General features: G+C 48.6%; 2 protein-coding genes and 1 long non-coding RNA gene across 3 annotated transcripts in view; 2 read left to right on the forward strand and 1 right to left on the reverse strand.

Moving 5' to 3' along the window:
• LOC117051905 (zinc finger protein 91-like) overlaps positions 1-21,713 on the reverse strand; it is a 186,517-nt gene that overhangs the window by 9,887 nt on the left and 154,917 nt on the right. Inside the window, exon 7 of the mRNA XM_033158630.1 lies at positions 14,799-14,804. Within this exon, the coding sequence (XP_033014521.1) occupies positions 14,799-14,804 (6 nt within the window). The remainder of the gene's footprint in view (positions 1-14,798; positions 14,805-21,713) is intronic.
• Positions 1,095-4,101, forward strand: LOC117051911. The gene is made up of 3 exons (XR_004427212.1): positions 1,095-1,131; positions 1,781-1,862; positions 4,000-4,101. It is a non-coding gene; the product is annotated as an uncharacterized LOC117051911 (long non-coding RNA).
• On the forward strand, positions 4,262-8,024 carry LOC117050808 (zinc finger protein 883-like). Its single transcript, XM_033156678.1, has 3 exons — positions 4,262-4,309; positions 4,850-4,976; positions 5,893-8,024. The coding sequence occupies exons 1-3, from the start codon at positions 4,262-4,264 to the stop codon at positions 7,377-7,379; spliced, it is 1,662 nt and encodes a 553-aa protein (XP_033012569.1). The 3' UTR covers positions 7,380-8,024.

The raw sequence follows: 21,713 nt of genomic DNA on the forward strand, positions 1-21,713 counted from the left end.
CAGCATATCTGAGGTTGTTGATATTTTTTCCGGCAATCTTAATTCCGGTTTGGGATTCATCCAGTCCAGCCTTTCGCATGATGAATTCTGCATATAAGTTAAATAAGCAGGGAGACAATATACCTCCTTACTGTGTATTAATTTTATAAGAGAAGAATGTATTTGCTTTTTCCAGTCTATTTCTGAAATTCCTTTTTAAAAAGACAGCTACTTTGAGATCTTGTATAGAATGTCTGGGGAGATTGAAGTGTTCTCCTACTGGTTTCTCTGGAAAAAGAAGTTGCTGAACTCGTTACCAAAATTCAAACCACGGGGAAACCTGGTCTGAATAGAGACATAGGATTCTTATCTCATTATACATGACAAAGCCATTTTCAACCTTCTCACCACTTGCTTTTTCCTGTAAGACCAATTGCAGTCGTTAACAGTCGTCAACAGGTTTACCACAGCTATCAGCCTATCACCCATTCCCCCCACCCTTCAGAATCATACACCTCCCCACGATCTCACTATATATAAGGGTCTGATGACTTCTGTTTCAGTGTATCTGAAGAAGTGTGCATGCACATGAAAACTTATACCAAGAACAGACTTAGTTGTTCTCTAAGGTGCTACTGGAAGGAATTCTTTTTATTTTTTATTTTGTTTTGACTCTCATTAGGACAAGCAGAACTTGGCAGAAGACCTAGAGACTCCTTCCAATCTCTGGGAGGTGTCCTGAGAACAGAGATGAATGAGCAAGACTTAGCTGCCCCTGAAGCAGGAAGAGGTCATGCCATCCAACATGGGAGCAGTGGGGAATTCTGGGAAAACTCTGTGAAGAAGAACCCGGGTGAGGAGGACACCCTCCACTCAGATGTGCAGAGCCAGCAGCTCAGGCCGTTTTGCTACCTGGAGGCCAAAGGACCCCGAGAGGTTTGCAGCCGACTCTACCACCTTTGCCGTCAGTGGCTGAAGCCAGAAAGGCACACGAAAGCTGAGATGCTGGACCTGGTGATCTTGGAGCAGTTCCTGGCTGTCCTTCCTCCAGAGATGGAGAGCTGGGTGAGGGAATGTGAAGCAAAGACCACTTCCCAGGCAGTGGCCCTGGCCGAAGGATTCCTCCTGAGTCAGGCAGAGGAGAGAAAGCAGGTGAGAGAGACTTCCCTCTGGATATTCCCAAGAGGGTCTGAACAGGAGGGAGAGTATTCCCAAATTATTTACTAATGGCCCATCCTTTTTTTGGAAATTATTTAAAAACAGATGTTGTTGTTGTTGTTGTTGTTACCACACCTATGTGGCTGGGTGCCTTCCAGCACATATAAAAGCATAATAAGACACCAGATGTCTTCTAAAAGTTATGCAGTTCTTTATCTCCTTATCATCTGATGGGAGGGCATTCCACAGGGTGGGTGCCACTGTCGAGAAGGCCCTCTGCCTGGTTGCCTGTAACTTCGCTTCTCGCAGTGAGGGAACCAGCAGAAAAGCCTCAGAGCTGGACCTCAGTGTCTCGGCTGAGTGATGAGGGTGGAGACGTTCCTTTGGGTATACTGGGCCTTTGAGGCCGTTTAGGGCCTTAAAGTTCAGCTCCAACACTTTGAATTGTGCTGGGAAACATTCTGGGAGCCAGTGAAGATCCTTGAGGACCAATGTTACTTGGTCCTGGCAGCCTATCCCAGACACCAGTCTAGCAGAAGCAGGAAACAGCTTTCACCTCTGTCCCCTGAAAGCGCTTGCCTCTGCCATTCCTTTTCTAATCCTTCTCCCCATTCTCTGTTTTGAATCCTCATTGCTATTTCAGGGGAAGGATCTTTTTGCAGAAATGGGTCTGGATTCTTCTGAGGCAGAGAAGACTCCGTTGGACACCAGAGTGAGGCCTCTGGGTAAGGAGGAAGAGTGTTTTCTGCGTTCTGTCACATTCTCTTGGTTTGGAAACTAATCTGTTGAGTTTTTTTACATCTTTTGAGTGAAGACACCTGGATCCCAGAGCTCATAGGAGGGGAGATTTATTTTTGAACAACTAATACATGAAATGGGTAGAAATTTCCAAATGTACTCAGCAGGGGAGTCTTTTACAATAGTAATTTTATTTGTTTACAATTACAGTCCAATAATAGCCTCATTATAACAATGCAAAATTACAATACAATTACTAATACCAATCATTCAGATACCAAATTATATAATTTTGGTGGCCCCCCTCATGCTAAAACCGATGGTTTGATTATTTTCTTGATTTCTGCATTCCAAAATCTTATTAATTTCAATGACACTCCTGTCTAGATAACAATCCTTTATACAACAACTGCAATATTAATAACGTCCATTCGTATTGAAACACCAAATAATATATAAAACTACAAGTGAGGCACTCCAGCGCTATCCTTATTCTTCCTGTGTGTTGCAATCTTTCTGTTCCTGATGTTTCTTCCTTTCCTTGTAAAATGTTCTATCTTTTCGTGGTTGTTGCTGTTCTCCATCATTCCTTGGGTTGTTGCTGTTCTCCATCATTCCATTGTGCTTTCAGAAATTCTCCATCGCTCCGTCCTGTGCTTCGTTGTTCTGCAGCTTGAACAGCAGCTGCGAAAATCACACTGTCCCAATAAATAACGTGTTTTTCCCATTTTTCTTCTCCGCCTGGGAAGGAGAGGGATCTGTCGAACTGCAAATGACTCAGTAATGAACCTTATCAGCTCCTTCACAACTTGCAGATTTCTTACATCCTTCTGTCTGGCTGAAGATAAATGCGCAGTTATTAATTTAATTGAATTCCAAGTCCTTTTAGCATTATTCAGTTCAGTCCATAAATAATAAAGGATGGGAAAGAGTCAGCTCTAATTTTTCATTGTAAACCTTTTCCAAAATAGAGCTTCCCTCCCTTTTCCCTTTTTTCAACACACAGTTCCATTTGATGTTATATTCCATATCTGCAATCCAGTTTCATCCCTGCTCACCTATACATATATATTTTGAACTAGTATTCAAGGGAGGGTTGCCAAATCATTAATATAGAGAAGAAAACTTTATAAAGAAGCTGTAAGTTCCCCTCCCCCCACTGTGTTTTGCACTGAATCAAGTCTTCTCTCAAATTCCAACCTTATTGACCTTGCAGCTGGTTCCATTCTGCAGTTTATGTTCTCATCTCTTCCAGCAACACCTATACATTAGTCCAAATTAATCTCTATTTGACAGGAGAACTTCTGCTTCTTAATGGAGGCGAAGGAGGGTTTTCAGCAGGCGAAGGGCTTTTACACTCAGTGCCTGCCTCCCACAATCCATGCCGCAGCGAGAGCCAGGTACCGAGACGAACTGGGAGTGAAGCCCATTCCCCCCTGTTGTAATGGCTTGGCTCTCCCACAGAAGTGAGACACCCGGCAATAATTATCTCAGGTTTAGTGCTCAAACACACAAATCACTCCGGAGCTCCGTCACTCCGTGTCTGTCTCCAAGTTCACAGTTGCCAAGTCTAAACTCTGCCCCTTCCTCTTCCTCCAACAGGGGGAAAAGCCCTTTCGCTTTCGTTCTTCTTCCCACCTCTCACTTACCCTTTCGTGCCTGCAAGTTTTCGGGGAGGCTATTCCTGGCTTTCCTTCCTCACATCTGAGCTCAAACTGCAGTCTGTGTATCCCTGCTCATGCCCCCCTTTCCTTGCCCACTATGCTCAGGGATCAGGTTACCGCTGTCATCTGCTGCCTGCTCTCTGAAGTGAGGCAGCTGGGCTGTCCTTCCTCCCTCTCACATTCCAGCGTCCTTATCTCTCTTTGTCCTCATTTCCAGCCTCTGTCAGCTCTGGAACGAAGCTGACATCTGTCCCTGGGGGAAACTTGCAAAGAGAATTACCCTTGATCAACCTTGTTTTTCCTTTGCCAATGATCTCCCGCTGCCTTCATTAAGGCAGAGCGGAACCGGAAGGTAGCAGGGGAGACTTTGATGAAGCCCCATTCATACTTAGAGATGAACTGTTTCACCTCTGAGAGAAGCAGGCGCTTACGGTTTCCCGTTTTCCTTTGTCTCTCCCAGGTGACAAAATGATGCCACCAAGACCTGCTCCTTCATCTTTTCATGGTGGTGGAGGAGAGACAGTGGCTACGAACCCAGATCAGGTAGGGGGAAGGAGCCTTGTGGGGAAAGACTGCTTGGATGTAGACTGTCGGGGTGTGTTGGTGCTCCCCATGAGTAACGAGTCCCGAATCCGGATCTCTATATACATCGGTTTATTATACAAATATGTACAAGCCGGAGCTTTAGATTCCATGACCTTAGTCACTCTCAGATCCCAGAAATGGCGCTTTACGGGAGTGCCTCCAACATAAAAACCTGGGGACCTAAAGTCTCCTCCTTTCTTCCTTCCGCTTGAGCCCCCTACTTAATTGGGGCGACGGGACTACCAGTTCCTCCTCTGTCCCTGAACCGCTCAGTAGGTGTTCAGATCCAGCAGCATCCAACAGCCCCTCCACCACAGAGCTCTCTTCCTGTCTGTCGCTCCCACAGGATGTCCAGGCTCCTCTAGTGGTGTTCGGTATCCTCAGCACCAAAGGTACCTCCCTCCTCCTCTACTCGCTCTCCGCTCTCCCCGGGTGTTCCCCTGACAGACTGGCTGGACACAGTTGGATGCAGAGGAATGGTGGGAAGAACCAGAGAAGAGGGAGCCGACTGGGAGGAGGTGTCTGAAGGTGGAGAGGGAACAGGGCTCAGGGAGCAGAGGGAGTCTGTGGCAGAGAGCAGCCCAGACTCAGAGGCAGAAGCTGCAGCAGGAGAGTGGGATGAGGAAGGCAGATAGGGGTCTGGCCGCTGTAGAAAACAAGAGAGCCAAGTGTAAAGGATCACGTGAATGTTCTCTAAGAGGACAGCCTTTTTCCTATTCTGTTAGGGTCCAGTGTGCTTTGAAGAGGTAGCTTTGCATTTCACTGATGAGGAGTGGGCATTGCTGGATCCTGACCAGAGGGCTCTGCATCAGGAGGTCATGGAGGAGAATCGTGGGATGTTGGACTCACTCGGTAAGGCTCCCTATTGGATCATCTTATCTATTTTGTAATTCAAGGCATCTCTCTAGGTGATGAACCTCTGATATTTTGATGGGGCTCAACAGCACCACCCACAGCACCTGGGATGCTAACACTCCCACAGCAAACCTTGGATGGATGGATATTGATTGTTTCCCCTGTGGATATTCTTCCTCAAGTTCTGCCTTTGAAAACCATGATCAGGCTGTCCGAACTGCCAGGGCCTTCTTAAATATGGGCTTCAGAGTGATTTTGGGTGTTGAAGGAGCCTCTGTCAAGTTTTTTGCTTTTCTTCTTGCTTCTGTCTCTCTCTGGTTGACCAAAGAGTCGCTTGACATTGGAGATGGCACAGATTCCACGACTCCATCCCAAAAAAGAGCCAGGCTTTTTGAATCTCAGGCAGTGAACACTGTAGTAACACTGTAGTTCCGCAGGGTGGGTGCCCCTACCGAGAAGGCCCCCTGTCTCATCCCCTGTAACTTCTCACAACAATGTAACATTTAAATAAGGAAACTTGAATGATAATAATAATGCTGATAAGACAAGTTTCTGCTGCATTCCGTGATGTCGAGAATTTAAAAAAACCACCAAATTGGTTTAAGTGGATGGACATTATAGTTAAAATGTTTAGCCATAAAAGAAATTTAAATTAGTACAGATCCATATTTAAATTTGAACAAAATGACGTTACCAAGTTAAGCTGTACAGTTATCTTTTATAAACTTGAGAGAGAAAACATCTAATATTCAACTTGTTTTGTATATGAAACTAGACATTTTCACAGAACAAAAGAAACATAACATCTAACTCCCTTCAGTTTTTCCCCGTCACAAAAATTAATTAGCATTGCTCCATAATTTGGGGCTGCACTTCTTCCCGAGACTCTAATCCGTTTGCCTCTTAGTTTCAGGTGGTGATGAATTGGAAATGAAGAAGGGAGACCACAATGAAATCCACACGGTGGAAGAGCCATATCAGGATTTAGACTGTGGAGAGAACTTCAGTCACAGCTCCCTTTCCTCTTCCCATCAAAGAAATTGCCTTGCGACTAAATCTTATCAGTGCTTGGAGTGTGGAAAGAGCTTCACCTGGAAAGAAAGTCTCTCTGCCCATCAAAAAATTCATACCGGGGAGAAACCCTATCAATGCTTGGAATGTGGAAAGAGCTTCACCTGGAAACAGAGATTCACTTCCCATCAAAGAATTCATACAGGAGAGAAACCCTATAAGTGCCTGGAATGTGGAAAGAGCTTCACCTGGAAAATAAGTCTCACTTCCCATCAAATAGTTCATACAGGGGAGAAGCCATATCAGTGCTTGGAATGTGGAAAGAGCTTCAGTCAAAAGTACAGTTTCACTTCCCATCAAAGAATTCATACAGGGGAGAAGCCATATCAGTGCTTGGAATGTGGAAAGAGCTTCAGTCAGGGCTCCCATCTCACTTTACATCGTAGAATTCATACAGGGGAGAAACCTTATCAGTGTGTGGATTGTGGAAAGAGCTTCAGTCGAAAAGAGAGTTTCACTTCCCATCGAAGAATTCATACAGGGGAGAAACCCTATCAGTGCTTAGAGTGTGGAAAGAGCTTCAGTCGAAAAGAGAGTTTCACTTCCCATCGAATAATTCATACAGGGGAGAAACCCTATCAGTGTGCAGAATGTGGAAAGAGCTTCACCAGGAAAGAAAGTTTCACTTCCCATCAAAGAATTCATACAGGGGAGAAACCTTATCAGTGCTTGGAATGTGGAAAGAGCTTCAGTCACAACCGCAGTTTCACTTCCCATCAAAGAATTCATACAGGGGAGAAACCATATCAGTGCTTGGAGTGTGGAAAGAGCTTCAGTCACAGCTACCATCTCACTTCTCATCGTAGAATTCATACAGGGGAGAAACCATATCAATGTGCAGAGTGTGGAAAGAGCTTCAGTCGAAAGGACAGTTTCGCTTCCCATCAAAGAATTCATTCAGGAGAGAAACCCTATCAGTGCTTGGAATGTGGAAAGATATTCATTAACAGCGCCAATCTCGCTTCCCATCAAAGAATTCATACAGGGGAGAAACCCTATCAGTGTGTGGAATGTGGAAAGAGCTTCAGCTGGAAACAGAGTTTTGCTTCCCATCAAAGAATTCATATAGGGGGGAAACCATATCGGTGCCTGGAATGTGGAAAGAGCTTCAGAAGCAGCTCCCATCTCACTTCCCATCGAAGAATTCATACAGGGGAGAAACCCTATCAGTGCTTGGAATGTGGAAAGAGCTTCACCTGGAAAATAAGTTTCACTTCCCATGAAAGAATTCATACAGGGGAGAAACCCTATCAGTGCTTGGAATGTGGAAAGAGCTTCACCAGGAAAGAAAATCTCATTACCCATCAAAAAATACACACAGTGGAGTAATCATTTCAATGCTAGGAATGTGGAAAGAGTGTCGGTCAAAAAGGCATGAGTAGAAAATCTTCGGAGCAAGACCCAGGGGACAGGTCCCCATCTGAATTGGAACTTTTTGCTGACTTAAAAATTCATGGAGGAGGCACCACCCTTCTCACAGCCGGGGGTGGTGGTTTTTTGGGTAGAAAAACAATGTGAATAAATCCCCCCAGTGCCACCCCCCGACTGGACTTCCTGTCTTCAGAGGCTTCTCTCCCTCTGCCTCACCCCACCCATGAGAATCTAATGCATCTTCGATTGGGAATGTCCAGCAAGGAGATTGGAGATGGTTGCCAGTTAAGACACAGGAAAGAACTCCTTGTGAAAGGGGGGCAGCTTCAGGGGACATTTGCAGCCCTGGCATTGGCAGCCAGAAGAGGAATCCTGGAAGAGGACACTCCAGACTCATCTAGTCCAACCCCTGCAATTCAGGAACCCCGGCTCTTAGTCCCACCAGCTACCTTGAACTGAGCAACTCAGATGCCTGAAGCTGGAGCTTTTGGACGGCTGTTTCCATCCCCCCTGCCTTCTGCTAGCAGGCCCGGTTGGGAGTTGTAGTCCAAAGCAGATTGAGGGGAGCTGGTCCTGGAGGGCCAGCTGAAGCCGCTGTGCTGTGCCCCCCAGCCTGGCAAGGCCTCCTGGACCAGCCCCCCCTCAATATCGGGCCTTTGTGTTTCTGTGGCTCTTGTGAGTCCGAGATCATGGAGTTGAAGGGACCCCAAGGGTCATCTAGGCCCACCCCCTGCAATGCAGAAACGGCAGCTGAAATGTTCACTTGTGGGGTCTGGACTAGGGCGTGTTTCAGGTGGTTTTCAAGTTGGAACTAAGTTTTGGCCCTTTGCGAAAAGGACATGCCACAAAGTGTGTGTGTGGGGGGGTCTTTTCAGTGCCAGGATACAAGGTGCTCTCTTGACCTGATCCCTCTCCACACCCACCCCCCGATAAAATGGGTCTTCCCCTCATCTTCTCCTTGCAGGACCCTCTTGCCTTCCTCTTTGCTCAGAGAGTCAGAACCAACTCCCTCTCAAGGGACCCTGGAGCCAAACCCTTCCAGAATTTTCTCTTCCTCACTCCTCAGCATTGCCTTGGGAGGGGGGGTGTTTCACCAGCAGTCCCCAACTTTACTTAAATTCGGAAGGGGTCTGAGATAGGAACAAGGGCTAAATTGTGCCTCGCCCCACCCACCCACCCACTTCCTTGATTTCAAACAGCCACGAATTCTTCCCAGACCCACAAATGTAAACTATCTCCTGAGTTCCCCCCACTTTCAGGTGTGTCAGTGAGGGGGGGGTGCAGGGACCATGTTCAGGTGTTGACATGCCAGGAAGGGGCGGCGGGGGGAGCATCCTCTAGCTTCTCAAGCAAAGGGTGGGATGGAATACTTTCTTACTGCTCTTGAAATGTACATAAATCTGTTTTCCTAATTTTTAACAACACAGGCCTGCTGTGATGGGCTTCCTTTTTTTCCTTGCTGATTGCTATTTTTCCTGACTTTATTTTAAGGTAAAGATGTATATTTGAGACACTTTACTTACTGCTGCTTTTTTCTATTCTGGGTTTGAATAAAAATTAATCTGTGGACTAACATTATTGCTTTTTGTGTGGTCTTTACCTGTTGCCTTATAGACAACGGATGCATATTTATTCATTTATTTGCTCATGGCTTATATCGGGGGTCAGCAACCTTTTTCAGCAAGGGGCTGGTCCACTTGTAGCAGTGGCCCAAAGGGGCCACAATGAATATGATAATGTGAACCCCAATAAATCATTTAATAATGCAACACACTGACCACTATTTTTTTTGGGGGGGGGAATGAGCAAATTCCTATGACCCCCCAAATAACCCAGAGATGCATTTTAAATAAAAGTACACAGTCTACTCACGTAAAAACATGGTGATTCCCGGACCGTCCGTGGGCCAGATTGAGAAGGCGATTGGGCCTTAGGTTTCCTACCCCTGTGTAAGAGAGAGCGGGCAAGTCAGTGTGAGTGGCAAGTTAAAACCCGCACAGAAACATCCTCAGAGATAAAGAACAACCAGTTGAATGAAGTAGTGAAGTTATTTTATTAACAGAAGGAAACTTTCCTGTCAGAAAATGACCAGCAAGCGCCAAGCCAAAGAGACTCGGGATGACCCAGTGGAGGGAGAATCCTAGTACTGAGTTAGAAATGATGAGGTTTAGGTTGGAATTTGCTAAAACTGAGGCAGAAAAAGAAAAACATAAAACTGAAGCAGAGAAAGAAAGAGAACAGGCCAGAATCGCCAGCTGAGCTTCAGTTAGCACAGAAACAGGCTGAGAGAGAGCAGGTTATCCCAAGAAGAAAGAGACAGGGAGGCCATGAAAAAGAGATGTTTCCTTTTAAAATGGAGGAGATTAAGCCAAGGACAGAACTGCCACAACCAATGTTGGGGGCTGGAGATTTTACCTCAGCGAATATAAAGAGGTTCCCGAACTATGTAAATGGTGATGATGTGCAGACAGACTTGTAAAGATTTAAACATTTCTGAGGAAAACTGGATGCTGTACTTAACGCCCACAGATACGTGGAATTTTGAGTGAAATGTACTCAGATCTCAGACAGGATGAAACCTCCGATCACCTCACATTTAAAGAGAGAGAGAAAGTGCGCTTTAGTCTGACAGCAGAACAAAGCCGAAAAGCCTTTCGTGAAATTAAAAGAAAACCAGAAGAGATTTATGCCCAACTGGGTAGCCAAAGCTCTGGACAGATGGGTGGAAGGGAGGAAAGTTAGATGAGCTTAAACAGTCAATCAGTTTAGAACAATTTCTTAAACAGGTTCCTGCTCATTTACGCTGGTTCCTCAAAGAAAAGAAACTGAAAACAGTAACTGAAGTCTCTACCTTAGTAGATGAAATCGAAGGAGACTTAGGGGGAGCAGTAATACTCAGTCCCTTCAAGAAAAGTAAAGATTGGAAACCCAGAAAGAAAGTTGGGACTTAAAACGACAACCCTGAAGGGCGGGCCCAGCACTGCCAGGGGGAAAAGAGCCGTGGCATATTAATTGGTGGCAGTGTTGTGATACGAAGTTAAAACCCGCACAGAAACATACCCAGAGATAAATAAAAACCAGTTTAATGAAATAGCAAAGTTATTTTATTAAAAGGAGAAAAAATTCCTGTCAGAAAATGACCAGCAAGTGCCAAAGAGACTCTGGATGACCCAGTGCAGGGAGCTGCTGCGTCTGAGGTGAATCCTAGTACTGAATTAGAAATGATGAGACTAAGATTGGAACTGGCTAAGGTTGGAGCAGAGAAAGAAACACGTAAAGTTGAAGCAGAGAAAGAAAGAGGCCAGAATTGAAGGCGACTTTCTGCTAGCAGAGATACAGGCCGAGAGAGATATGGCAGAGAGAGAGAGAGAGCAGGTTAGCCCAAGAAGAACGAGGCAGGGAGGCCAAGGTGGCCCATCAAAAAGACAGTTACAGGTTCAGGTAGCCGTGTTGGTCTGCCATAGTCCAAACAAAATAAAACAAAAATAAAAAATAATTCCTTCCTGTAGCACCTTAAGAGACCAACTAAGTTTGTTCTTAGCATGAGCTTCCATGTGCACGCACACTTCTTCAGACAGGTTTCCTTTAAAAATGGAGGTGATTAAGCCCAGGGCAGAATTGCTGTGTTACGGAAATTACCGGGTCGAGAAGGCTCAGCTCCCGGTCCTACGGAGGAAGCCCGTGGTTCGCTGCGGAGGCAATGGAGACCAGCCGGAGATTGGAGCAAAAGCAAAGGAGTTTATTGCGCAACAAGGTTCAGGAGGATCCGAACCCCGAACAAAGGGTGTCCCGGACTTTTAAAACTTCCCGCCATTGCCCAGAATACACAGCGAAATACATCACAGAAACGTCAGAGATGGGGAGGGGAGAGAGGAGGTTACAGTAAAATTTACATAGGGGAAAAACAAGTTTTGCATATCAGGAAGGATGGCAGGAACCGGTGAATGGATCCAGGGTGGGTGCAATACACATTGAAGGTTTCTTCTGCGTCAGGACAATAGAAAGCTCCTAGGAGGATGTCTGCTGCCATGGTAGCTGATGGATGGGTGCTTGACTGGATTATCGGGAGGGGGCATCTCCTCCTGCGGACGTGACTCGCTGCTTAGGGGATTATGAAAGCCACTGAGTGAAGAGTCCAAAAATTATGCAGTATCGAAATAATATACTTCCGATGATCGGAGGATGGCGGGGACCGAGGGGTCAGAAAGGTTATTTTACAAGGAGCAAATAGACACCCGAACCAGGCAAATCGGACACTGCGTTCAGGAGTTGTGGATTTTTACAATAATAAATATTTCGAGCTGTCAAAATGGGGCCACCCAGCGTCTAAATTGTCCATTTGATACATTGTTGCAAGTTATAATTAATAGTTTCCTCAACTGGTTACATTTTAGTTTCGATTCCATTGTTCTCCCAGCAGGGAGCCTGTCAAAACCCACTTAGTGTTCAGTCAAGCGTGAAGGTGATGATTGAATCATAGTAGCTGACCTGAACGTTCCATTTTGCAGGCTGAGCTGAATGCATGCTCCTGATTGGCCGGCTTGCCGTTCATTGAGAAAATGGACGATACGAGGAGCGCTTGACAGGAGGCTTCTCGGAGGGTTTTCGGGGCGCAGATCGGAACATTTTGGGGATGCCCTTTATCGCGAGGGCTTGTGTGGTGCTTGTGCGACTTATGTGAAGGGGTACCCGCTCATCGTCGGGGGGGGGGGGAAAGGAAGAAAAGAGGCTTCCAGGTCCCGCATTTGGCAGCGCGGGAGTCCCGCGAGGAGGCTACGCGGTGGGGGAAGGTGGTGGCTGGAATTTTTCCCTAACAGTCCCGCATTTGGAGATAAGATTTGTATCTGGTTCGCAGAACCACAAATCCTTTTCTCCACACCTACACCTTCGAGACTTGGTACTCACCTTCCCCACGCGCCTCGGCTGGTCGTATTCAGGGAGAGCGGGCCGGTCATGGTTAGATGCCAACATCGGGTGCAGGCACGGTGGGTTGTCAAAAGCCAGCTGATCGGAGAGTATGATGAGCTGTCACACGGCTGTCAAAGTAGCAGGTAGTCACACTGGTGAACTGTCAAAGGTGGCCAACGAGGAGACAGGATGTGCTGTCAAATAGCTGTCAAACAGCTGTCAAACGGTAAGCAGGTAGACCAAGGCAAGCTGTCAAAGTGGTGAGTCCGAAAATGTGGTGAACTGTCAAAAGGCTGTCAAACGGCAAGCAGTCAGAATAGGGCAAGCTGTCAAAGTGGTAAGTCCGAAAATGTGGTGAACTGTCAAAAGGCTGTCAAACGGCAAGCAGTCAGAATAGGGCAAGCTGTCAAAGCGGTAAGTCCGAAAATGTGGAGAAATGTCAAAAGGCTGTCAAAAGCTGTCAATAGCGGCAAGTCCAAAAACACGGAGAGCTGTCAAACAACTGTCAAAAGCTGTCAATAGCGGCAAGTCCAAAAACACGGAGAGCTGTCAAACAGCTGTCAAAAGCTGTCAATAGCGGCAAGTCCAAAAACACAAGCAGGAACGATGCCTGAAGACTTGGGAACGGTGACACAGGGACTGGGGCGCGGTAGACAGGATCTGGGGTACAACGAACAGGAACTGGGGTGCGACGAGCAGGAACTGGGGTGCGACGAACAGGAACTGGGGTGCGACGAACAGGAACTGGGGTGCGACGAGCAGGAACTGGGGTGCGACGAGCAGGAACTGGGGTGCGACGAGCAGGAACTGGGGCGCGACGAGCAGGAACTGGGGTGCGACGAACAGGAACTGGGGTACGATGCTGGGGTGCGGTGAACAGGAACTGGGGTGCGATGCTGGGGTACGTTGCTGGGGTGCGTTGCTGGGGTGCGTTGCTGGGGTACGAGGAACAGGAACTGGGGTACGATGCTGGGGTGCGGTGCTGGGGTACGGTGGGCTGTACCCCCGGGTATACGAGGGGTGGGAATTGAGCGCAGTCCAAAGGGGAAGGGCTTCAAGGTCCTGTTGGGGCTCTCCTTATGTTCTCAAGTCGGAAGGAGGGGCTTGAACGAATTGCGGGTCAGTTTGAGCTGGCAGAGGGGCACGGAAAGGATTTGGAGGGTGTGACTCTGCGGTTGGTTGGGCCACCGAGACCTGGGTGCCTTGGGGTGGCCAATTCCCTTGGGGATGAGGTGGCACCATTTGCTGGTTCTCATAACCCTGGGCCCAAGGGGGGTGTGAAGGAAAGGTGGAGTATGGTGAGTTTCCTCCGGGGAATGGGTAGGAGTTGGTTCCAACCCATGGGCTCCCCGGGTATAAATATGGGCAGTTTCGTCTTAGGTGCCCTGGTTGAAAACACAGGTGACAAAGGCCAGTGGATGGGCCCCAGGGTCGTGGCATGGATGGGCTTGCATTCAATCCTTCCCCTCTTCCTCGCCCCCTGCCTCCTCCCCTGGCCGGGAACCCTGGAGCTGGGAAGTAAGGGGTTTCCATACTGAGGGCAAGCACTGCCTCCTCCCCTGCCCTGGTGTCCATCCTTTTCTTTTCGTCCCGGTTGTTAAAGACGGACTTGGCGATGGACAGTATTTCGCTAAAAGTTTTTCCGTCGTAGCCAACCAGGAGATTTAAGGCTTTCCGGATGTCTGGCGTTGCTTGATCTTTAAAAAACCCTTTTACTATTATATCATGGTGCGGATTCTCGGGGTCTATTCCGCCCCAGGTTTTAATAGCCGCCACCAACCTCGAATAATAGTCCGACGGGTGTTCATTGGGACCCTGGATCACAGTCTGAACTTTAGTCCAGTTTATGGAGCGCTGTCCTGAAGCTTTAATGCCGTCTAGGATGGCCCTTTTAAACAAGTTCAGGCACCAGATACCATTTGGGGTATTATAGTCCCAGGCAGGGTTGGGTTCGCTCCGGAGGTCTCTAGGTGTTAAAGCCTCCACCCCTTGAGGTCTCCCTTCCTGGTAATTATCTTGATTTAGAGCTTCCTCAGCCTTACTCAGGATATCAGCTTTCTCGGCCTCATTAAATAGAGCGTTTAGGAGCACATGGACGTCAGTCCAAGAGGGATGATGTGAGGAGAAGATGGTGGATATTTGCCTATGGCATTTGTCAGGATCGTCTCTTAGAGAGGGCATCGTGTTAGCCCAGTTAATCAGATCGGCAGTACGGAAGGGTTGATGGGCATAGATCATACGTGGGGCCCCATCCGGGACCGTCGGTGGTATGGGGAAAGCCCTCAGTGGCATCTGGAAGGAGGTCGCCTGGTGACTGTTTCCCCCATTGCCCTTGGTCTTTGCTTTGACGGACTGTCGGTGAACGGATGGGGGGTAGGCGCTATGGTCGCTGACAGGAGATGGAGTGGAGTCGGGATGCATAAGCACGCCGGGCAACACTACAGTCCCTTCCTGGCCGGCGGGGTGAACCAATGCCTGGTCATCCTGAGCCCTCGCTTGGTTATTGGGACTGGCATAGTTTTCAAGTCCCCGGGGCTGATTCTGCGTCAGGATTTTATTCTGGGCTGAAGGAGCAGTTGGGGCTGGCCCGGGACGACTATAAGAACGTGCCGGGGCCTGATCCATGGAGTCCTCATTCAAAGGTTCCTCATAGGGGGGTGGCGCATGACCTTCCTTCGGTTTCTTAGAGGCTTTCTTAGGAGGTTTTATTATAGGCATCTGGAGAGCCGGGGAATCCTTCAGAGTAGTGAGGATTTGATATACGACCTCAAAAGCTTTTAGGTAGTCCAATTGGCGGGGTCTTTCCTCTAGTAAGTGCTTCTTTAGAGCATTCAAACGATCCTGGTTGAAGGATCCCTCCGGTGGCCAGCGGAGTTCAGATGTCATTTTATCAGTAAAAGATGGCCAGGTGTTTCCGCAGAGTTCTTGCAACTTCTGCCTGGATAATATTTCTGAGCCCGGAATCTCTTTCCAGTGATCTAGTACAAACTCGAGGGGGGAGTCGGGTTCCGGCTGGGCTATAGAAGGCTTGCAAGAAGCCTTCCTCCCAGCGGAAGTACGACTGGGCTTCGAAGCCTTGGCGCCCATTGTTCCTGGGTTTTTAAGAGGAACCTGGGTTTTGAAAAGGAGGGATGGGGAAGGTATCTTAGTAAGTCGGGTTTTCTTGCTAAGGGAGTGGGACAGGGGGGTTTCTTAACATAAGCAAAATACAGTACACGACGTTCCAATAATCTAGCCTGGTCCCTTGCGTTCACTAGTTCGGCTAGCGGGGCGGCTGACCAGGGGGATCTACTCTAAACTACCTCTTCCTTTCCTTTTTTCTGGAGCTCCCTTTTCCTCTTCCTTTCTCTTCCGTTTCTTCTCATCTATTCCTACTTCTCAACCCCCATTTCCACCCATTACAGGGTACCCCCCACCTGGCAACCTCCTGCCTATCGTTAACAGCTAAGGAAGGGAACCCTACTGGACGCCTGCCACTGCAGTGCCAGATCGGGCAGCCCTTTAAATAGAGTTAAACGGTCCGGAAAAACCTCCCTTGCGTTCGGAAGCGGGCTCACGCACGACCAGCGTGTTTTACATGGCCCGACCGGGGCGGCTGAGGTTTAGGATAGTGCAGAGAAGTCCTTTGCCCCTTGGCAGCTGGCAAAGTAGAAAAAGAGCCCAGTCCCTTGCGTTCGTTAGACCAGCTAACGGGGCGGCTGACTGGGTATTGGAGAAAAGAGATAGAGCTCAGGACTCCCCTTTCGAGTTGAGCAGCAGTCCACGGGACAGACTGAGAGACAGGCAAGAAATGATAGGCAAGAGAGCAGTAGATTGCGGTTGCCAGGCTTACCTCCCCCCTCCCCCCAATCACCAGTGCACTGGATTTATACTTACGCGTCTTCCACCGCGATCCGCTGGATCGTTGGAGACGAAGCCGGCTGAACTTTGCCTTTGCTCCCCGGTTGGCTCCCCTTGGGACCTGCAATTACCGCCCGGAGGATGGCCAGGGATCCGTCGAGTCTCCACGGGAGAAAAGGGTCCCGTTGCCGGCTGAAGGCTCGGTGGGGGTCCCCAGCCACCACGGGAGAACGCAGGTCCCGGGTTTCGGCACCAAGACTGTTACGGAAATTACCGGGTCGAGAAGGCTCAGCTCCCGGTCCTACGGAGGAAGCCCGTGGTTCGCTGCGGAGGCAATGGAGACCAGCCGGAGATTGGAGCAAAAGCAAAGGAGTTTATTGCGCAACAAGGTTCAGGAGGATCCGAACCCCGAACAAAGGGTGTCCCGGACTTTTAAAACTTCCCGCCATTGCCCAGAATACACAGCGAAATACATCACAGAAACGTCAGAGATGGGGAGGGGAGAGAGGAGGTTACAGTAAAATTTACATAGGGGAAAAACAAGTTTTGCATATCAGGAAGGATGGCAGGAACCGGTGAATGGATCCAGGGTGGGTGCAATACACATTGAAGGTTTCTTCTGCGTCAGGACAATAGAAAGCTCCTAGGAGGATGTCTGCTGCCATGGTAGCTGATGGATGGGTGCTTGACTGGATTATCGGGAGGGGGCATCTCCTCCTGCGGACGTGACTCGCTGCTTAGGGGATTATGAAAGCCACTGAGTGAAGAGTCCAAAAATTATGCAGTATCGAAATAATATACTTCCGATGATCGGAGGATGGCGGGGACCGAGGGGTCAGAAAGGTTATTTTACAAGGAGCAAATAGACACCCGAACCAGGCAAATCGGACACTGCGTTCAGGAGTTGTGGATTTTTACAATAATAAATATTTCGAGCTGTCAAAATGGGGCCACCCAGCGTCTAAATTGTCCATTTGATACATTGTTGCAAGTTATAATTAATAGTTTCCTCAACTGGTTACATTTTAGTTTCGATTCCATTGTTCTCCCAGCAGGGAGCCTGTCAAAACCCACTTAGTGTTCAGTCAAGCGTGAAGGTGATGATTGAATCATAGTAGCTGACCTGAACGTTCCATTTTGCAGGCTGAGCTGAATGCATGCTCCTGATTGGCCGGCTTGCCGTTCATTGAGAAAATGGACGATACGAGGAGCGCTTGACAGGAGGCTTCTCGGAGGGTTTTCGGGGCGCAGATCGGAACATTTTGGGGATGCCCTTTATCGCGAGGGCTTGTGTGGTGCTTGTGCGACTTATGTGAAGGGGTACCCGCTCATCGTCGGGGGGGGGGGGAAAGGAAGAAAAGAGGCTTCCAGGTCCCGCATTTGGCAGCGCGGGAGTCCCGCGAGGAGGCTACGCGGTGGGGGAAGGTGGTGGCTGGAATTTTTCCCTAACAGCTGCAACCAATATTGTGGGGTGGAGATTTTACCTAATTGAATATAAAGTATGTAAAAGGTGATTGGTGGTGTTCAGGCCTAACCGTCAAAGCTTCAAAATGCCAGTTTGCTATGAGGCAAGTAAAATATTTAGGTCACGTCTGAGGGGGTGGAAAAATACAACCTGATTGTAAAGGTCCTTCAAGAGAGGCCTAGACCCTCTACAAAAAATAAATAAAAAAATCAAGCTTTTCTGGGGGTAGTGGGATACTGTCGTCGATTTATTCCTAATTTTAGCACCCATGCTGCTCCTTTACATTTATTTGCTCCTGGCTCGTATGCTCATGGAACATAATGATATTTACTGCTGAAATATAGACACAAAACAACATATGCTAAAAGAAAGGAAGACCATTTCCTGTGGCGGCGAGTAGACTAGAGAGCACCGAGCAGAAGCCCCCCCAAAGGCGGCGGTTTCCTCCCCTCCCAGACCCACCACCAGTTCTTCTCCCCCCGGAAAAAAAGAGTCCCCGATATTGGGTGAGATTTGCGGAGCGTAGAAATATTTATGTTTCTTTTTTTCCAGCCTGTGCTCCTGGCACCCCCCCCCCCCGTATATGAACTATGTCTCCCCACTCCACCTGCTCTTTCAGACCCACGACCAGTTTTTCTCTCTCTCCCCCCCCCCCCCCCGGAGAAGAGACCCTCGCTGCTAACCCGGGAAGGAGAGATGCGGGTTACACACGGATCTCCCCTTTCCCACGCACACGCGCCCAGTCCCTGCCAGGCGCCCCTCTCAGGGGGCCCAGCATCCTACCCAGGGGCCCCCCACCCATTCCGGGGCCAGGCGGGCCTAAGGTCGGCCTCTCCCCCCACCCCCCACCCCCCAGGGAGCAGCACCCCCGCCGGGAGAGAGGGACCAGCTGGGCGCGCTCGGACCGCCAAGGGTTAAAAGGAGCTGAGCTGTCTTCCTAGAGAGGAATGAAGGGAGGAGGAGGCTCCCCAGAGCATAAAGCCCCCCCTCCCTTCAATCCCTTCCTGCAAGGGGAGGGGGCCGGGCTTTTGTCTCTCTGCTCCGCAAGTGCTGCTTCGGTGAGTCTCCTTCCCGCTTAGGGGGCCATGGGGGAGATGGATGGGGGTCCCAGGGCTGCAGGGGAGGGGTGCAGGCCAGCCAGGAGGGTCCCCCAAAGAAGACCCCCTCTGGGTGCGTGGCTCCTGAGAGAGAGAGAGAGAGAGAGAGAGAGAGAGAGAGAAGGGAGCAGGGCGAGCTCCGCTGTGCAAAGGGCTCAAAGGAACATCGCAGAAGAAGAAGGCCGGCCAAGAGGTCCACCTGGTGGAAACATTTGGAGGCAGAAATAAAAAAAAAACTTGGCCTCTGTGATCAACCCATTCCATCCATCCATCTCTCGGTGCGCAGTTGGACCCATGGAACTCCCTCCCACAGGAGCAAGGGATGGACACCAAGCGAGATGGCTTGAGAAGAGGATGAGGCCAATTCAGGGAGGAGCAGAGGGCTAGGGATGGCTCCTGGCGCCACAGTTAGAGGCAGCCATGCTGCTGAAGGCCGGCTGCTGGGCTTCCCAGAAGAGGCCCCCCCTGCTTGGCCCCAGTGAGGAAAGGGGCCGGACTGTCCTCACACAAAAGCTGAGCCCAGAACTGGTGATACCAGAATAAAGGATGCCATGAGGGAGCTGCATGGACTGGGGGGAAGGGGCACAGAGAAATCAATCAAAAACCTTCACTGGCATCACTTACAAACATTTAAAATAAATAAGCTAGTACGGTATGTTCTCGACGTCACACCATCAGTTCAGTCACCTGCAAAAGGGAAGAAAGGCCAGTAGTCCATTTCCCTCTGTGGGACTCCAGCAAGTTCTGGGACCTGCAATGTACTTCTGCGGCCGAAGATCAAACAGAGGAACTCAGCCACTGTCGTCCCGGTGAGCTCCTGGTCTCTCCCCTGCAATAGGAAGCGTGCAATCTCTATCTGTGGTCTCCATGTTGGAAAACGTAGATGATGAAGATATTGTTGCTGAAGATCATCGTACAGTTTGCATTTGAGGACCACGTGAGCTAGCGTTTCCACCGGGTGCGCGTCATATGGGCAGATCCTATCTCCTTCTGCCGTCCCTGCGAACCTACCCCAGAGGAGGTTGGAGGGGTTAGAGTTGAACCTAGCCAGTGTAAAAGCCCTTCTTTCTAGCGGTTTAGGTAGAAAGTGTAGATAATTGGGATTGAATTCCTGCATGCGCCCAAGGGAGTTGGAAATGAAGGGGGGGGACACATGATTTTTCCGCAGCTAGAATTAGTTGTTGACGCTCTATGTCCCATAACCTAGTTTTTTAATATGACTTTGGCAGTTGGGAAAGCCATGGCACCTAGGAAATCCTCAGAAAGCCCAAGTTGAAGTATCTTTGTGCAAGTTACGGGTAGGTAGCCGTGTTGGTCTGCCATAGTCAAAACAGTTGTAGCCCTGGGGAAGGGAAGGAGTCTGCCAGAACTTTGCTGAATAAAGTGTCTTTATCCGCTGATAAACAAATGTTAAGTCAGCATAAAAGAAAGCTCACCCAGGCGATTGTCTCGAACTTATGTTGGCCTCCCTCTAAACACAAGGCAGCAGAAGGAACACAGCGTGGAACAGCGGAAGTCTTGAATAGAAAGGCTGCCTGCACTCGCTCCACTCACTGGGTGAACCCTGAAATCCAGATTGGGATTCCACAGAGCAGTTGTACTCTGGCTTTAGCATTAAACACCTTGAGGACAGAAGGGATGTGTTGGTTACCTCTTGTTACAAAGAAGCGCGTTATGGCCTGCATGGACAGCTTGCTGGCCTTTACTGCCGCTGCACCGTGCGGAGACCACCGGAGCCTATGATGGAAAGTGATCTCCAGATAGTTGAATTTGGGTACCTGTTGAATGCGTATCCCACCAAAGACCCACATATAACTCTTGCGAGAGTTTCCGAAAACCATTATTTTGCTTTTATCGAAGTTCATGCTCATTTTCATTCTGGATAAATAGTCGATGCAGGCATTTAGCAAACGCTTTAAGCCAATTCTTGTCCGCGAGAGCAGAATCATGTCATCTGCATATAAAAGGATGGGAATTTTTGATGCCTTGAGTTTTGGGCTGTGTGCATCCACCTGTTTTAGAAATAGGGCAAGGGCATTTAAGAAAAGGTTGAAGAGAGAGGGCGTGAGTACACAGCCCTGTTTCACGCCTCGATTTATAGCAACAGGGTCCAACACCTCGTCCCCTGGGATTATTCTTATACGAAAGGTGTTATTTGAATACAGCTTTTTAATCAAAAAAAGGTAACCTAGGATCTAGGCCCAATAATTCCAGTTTGGACCATAACAGCCCCCTATCGACTGAATCAAAAGCGGCCTTGAGATCTAAAAAGGCCACATATAAGCCTTCTTTTTGGTGTCACGTATACTTGGCAGCTAGATGGGATAACACTATGCATGCAGTTACATAAGGTGGATTTCCCTGGCCTGAACCCTGCCTGCTCTGGGCCTATGATGTTATTTGTGTCGAGCCACATGGTTAATTTGGATATTAGATGTTTAGCATACAATTTCCCAATATTTGACAATAGACTTATTGGTCGGTAGTTGGACGGCAGTTTTTTGTCCCTCTTTTTGAAGATTGGAATAATTATAGATTCCTGCCATGAGTTAGGCATAATTCCAGTACTATCCACCGCAGTGAATAATTCTGCTAGAATCAGGGCCCACCAATTTGTCTTGGCTTTGATTAGTTCAGACGGGATGGTATCAGGGCCTGAAGCTTTGCCTTGTTTCATCTGAGAAATTAAATTTTCAACTTCAGTAATAGAGACAGGGGGCCACTCAGCCAGGGTCAAAGAGGGGGCAAGCTCTTGGCTGGCTGGTAGAATGCAATCGTCGTAGATTAAGGTCACCTTAAAATGCTCTACCCGTGACATAGATGGAATCAATGTCACCAAATCAACCTGTGTCGGTGGAGGGTCTGCTACAGCCTTCCAAAATTTCTTATGAACTCTCGTTAGGATGGCTGAAAGTAACATATCCCAACATGCCTGATTACGTCTTATCCGGCTGAGCTGGATAGTTTCCCTGAGTTGTCAGG

The sequence above is a fragment of the Lacerta agilis genome, chromosome 8, assembly GCF_009819535.1.
Source record: "Lacerta agilis isolate rLacAgi1 chromosome 8, rLacAgi1.pri, whole genome shotgun sequence".
Lineage (NCBI taxonomy): Eukaryota > Metazoa > Chordata > Lepidosauria > Squamata > Lacertidae > Lacerta > Lacerta agilis.

Excerpts from the sequence above, each read along its gene's own strand:
- LOC117050808 (XM_033156678.1), top strand. The coding sequence starts at position 4,262 with ATGGCGCTTTACGGGAGTGCCTCCAACATAAAAACCTGGGGACCTAAA. Across the intron at positions 4,310-4,849 it reads TAAAAACCTGGGGACCTAAA|GGTCCAGTGTGCTTTGAAGA; the intron begins GTCTCCTCCTTT and ends CTATTCTGTTAG. Across the intron at positions 4,977-5,892 it reads TGGGATGTTGGACTCACTCG|GTGGTGATGAATTGGAAATG; the intron begins GTAAGGCTCCCT and ends TCTTAGTTTCAG.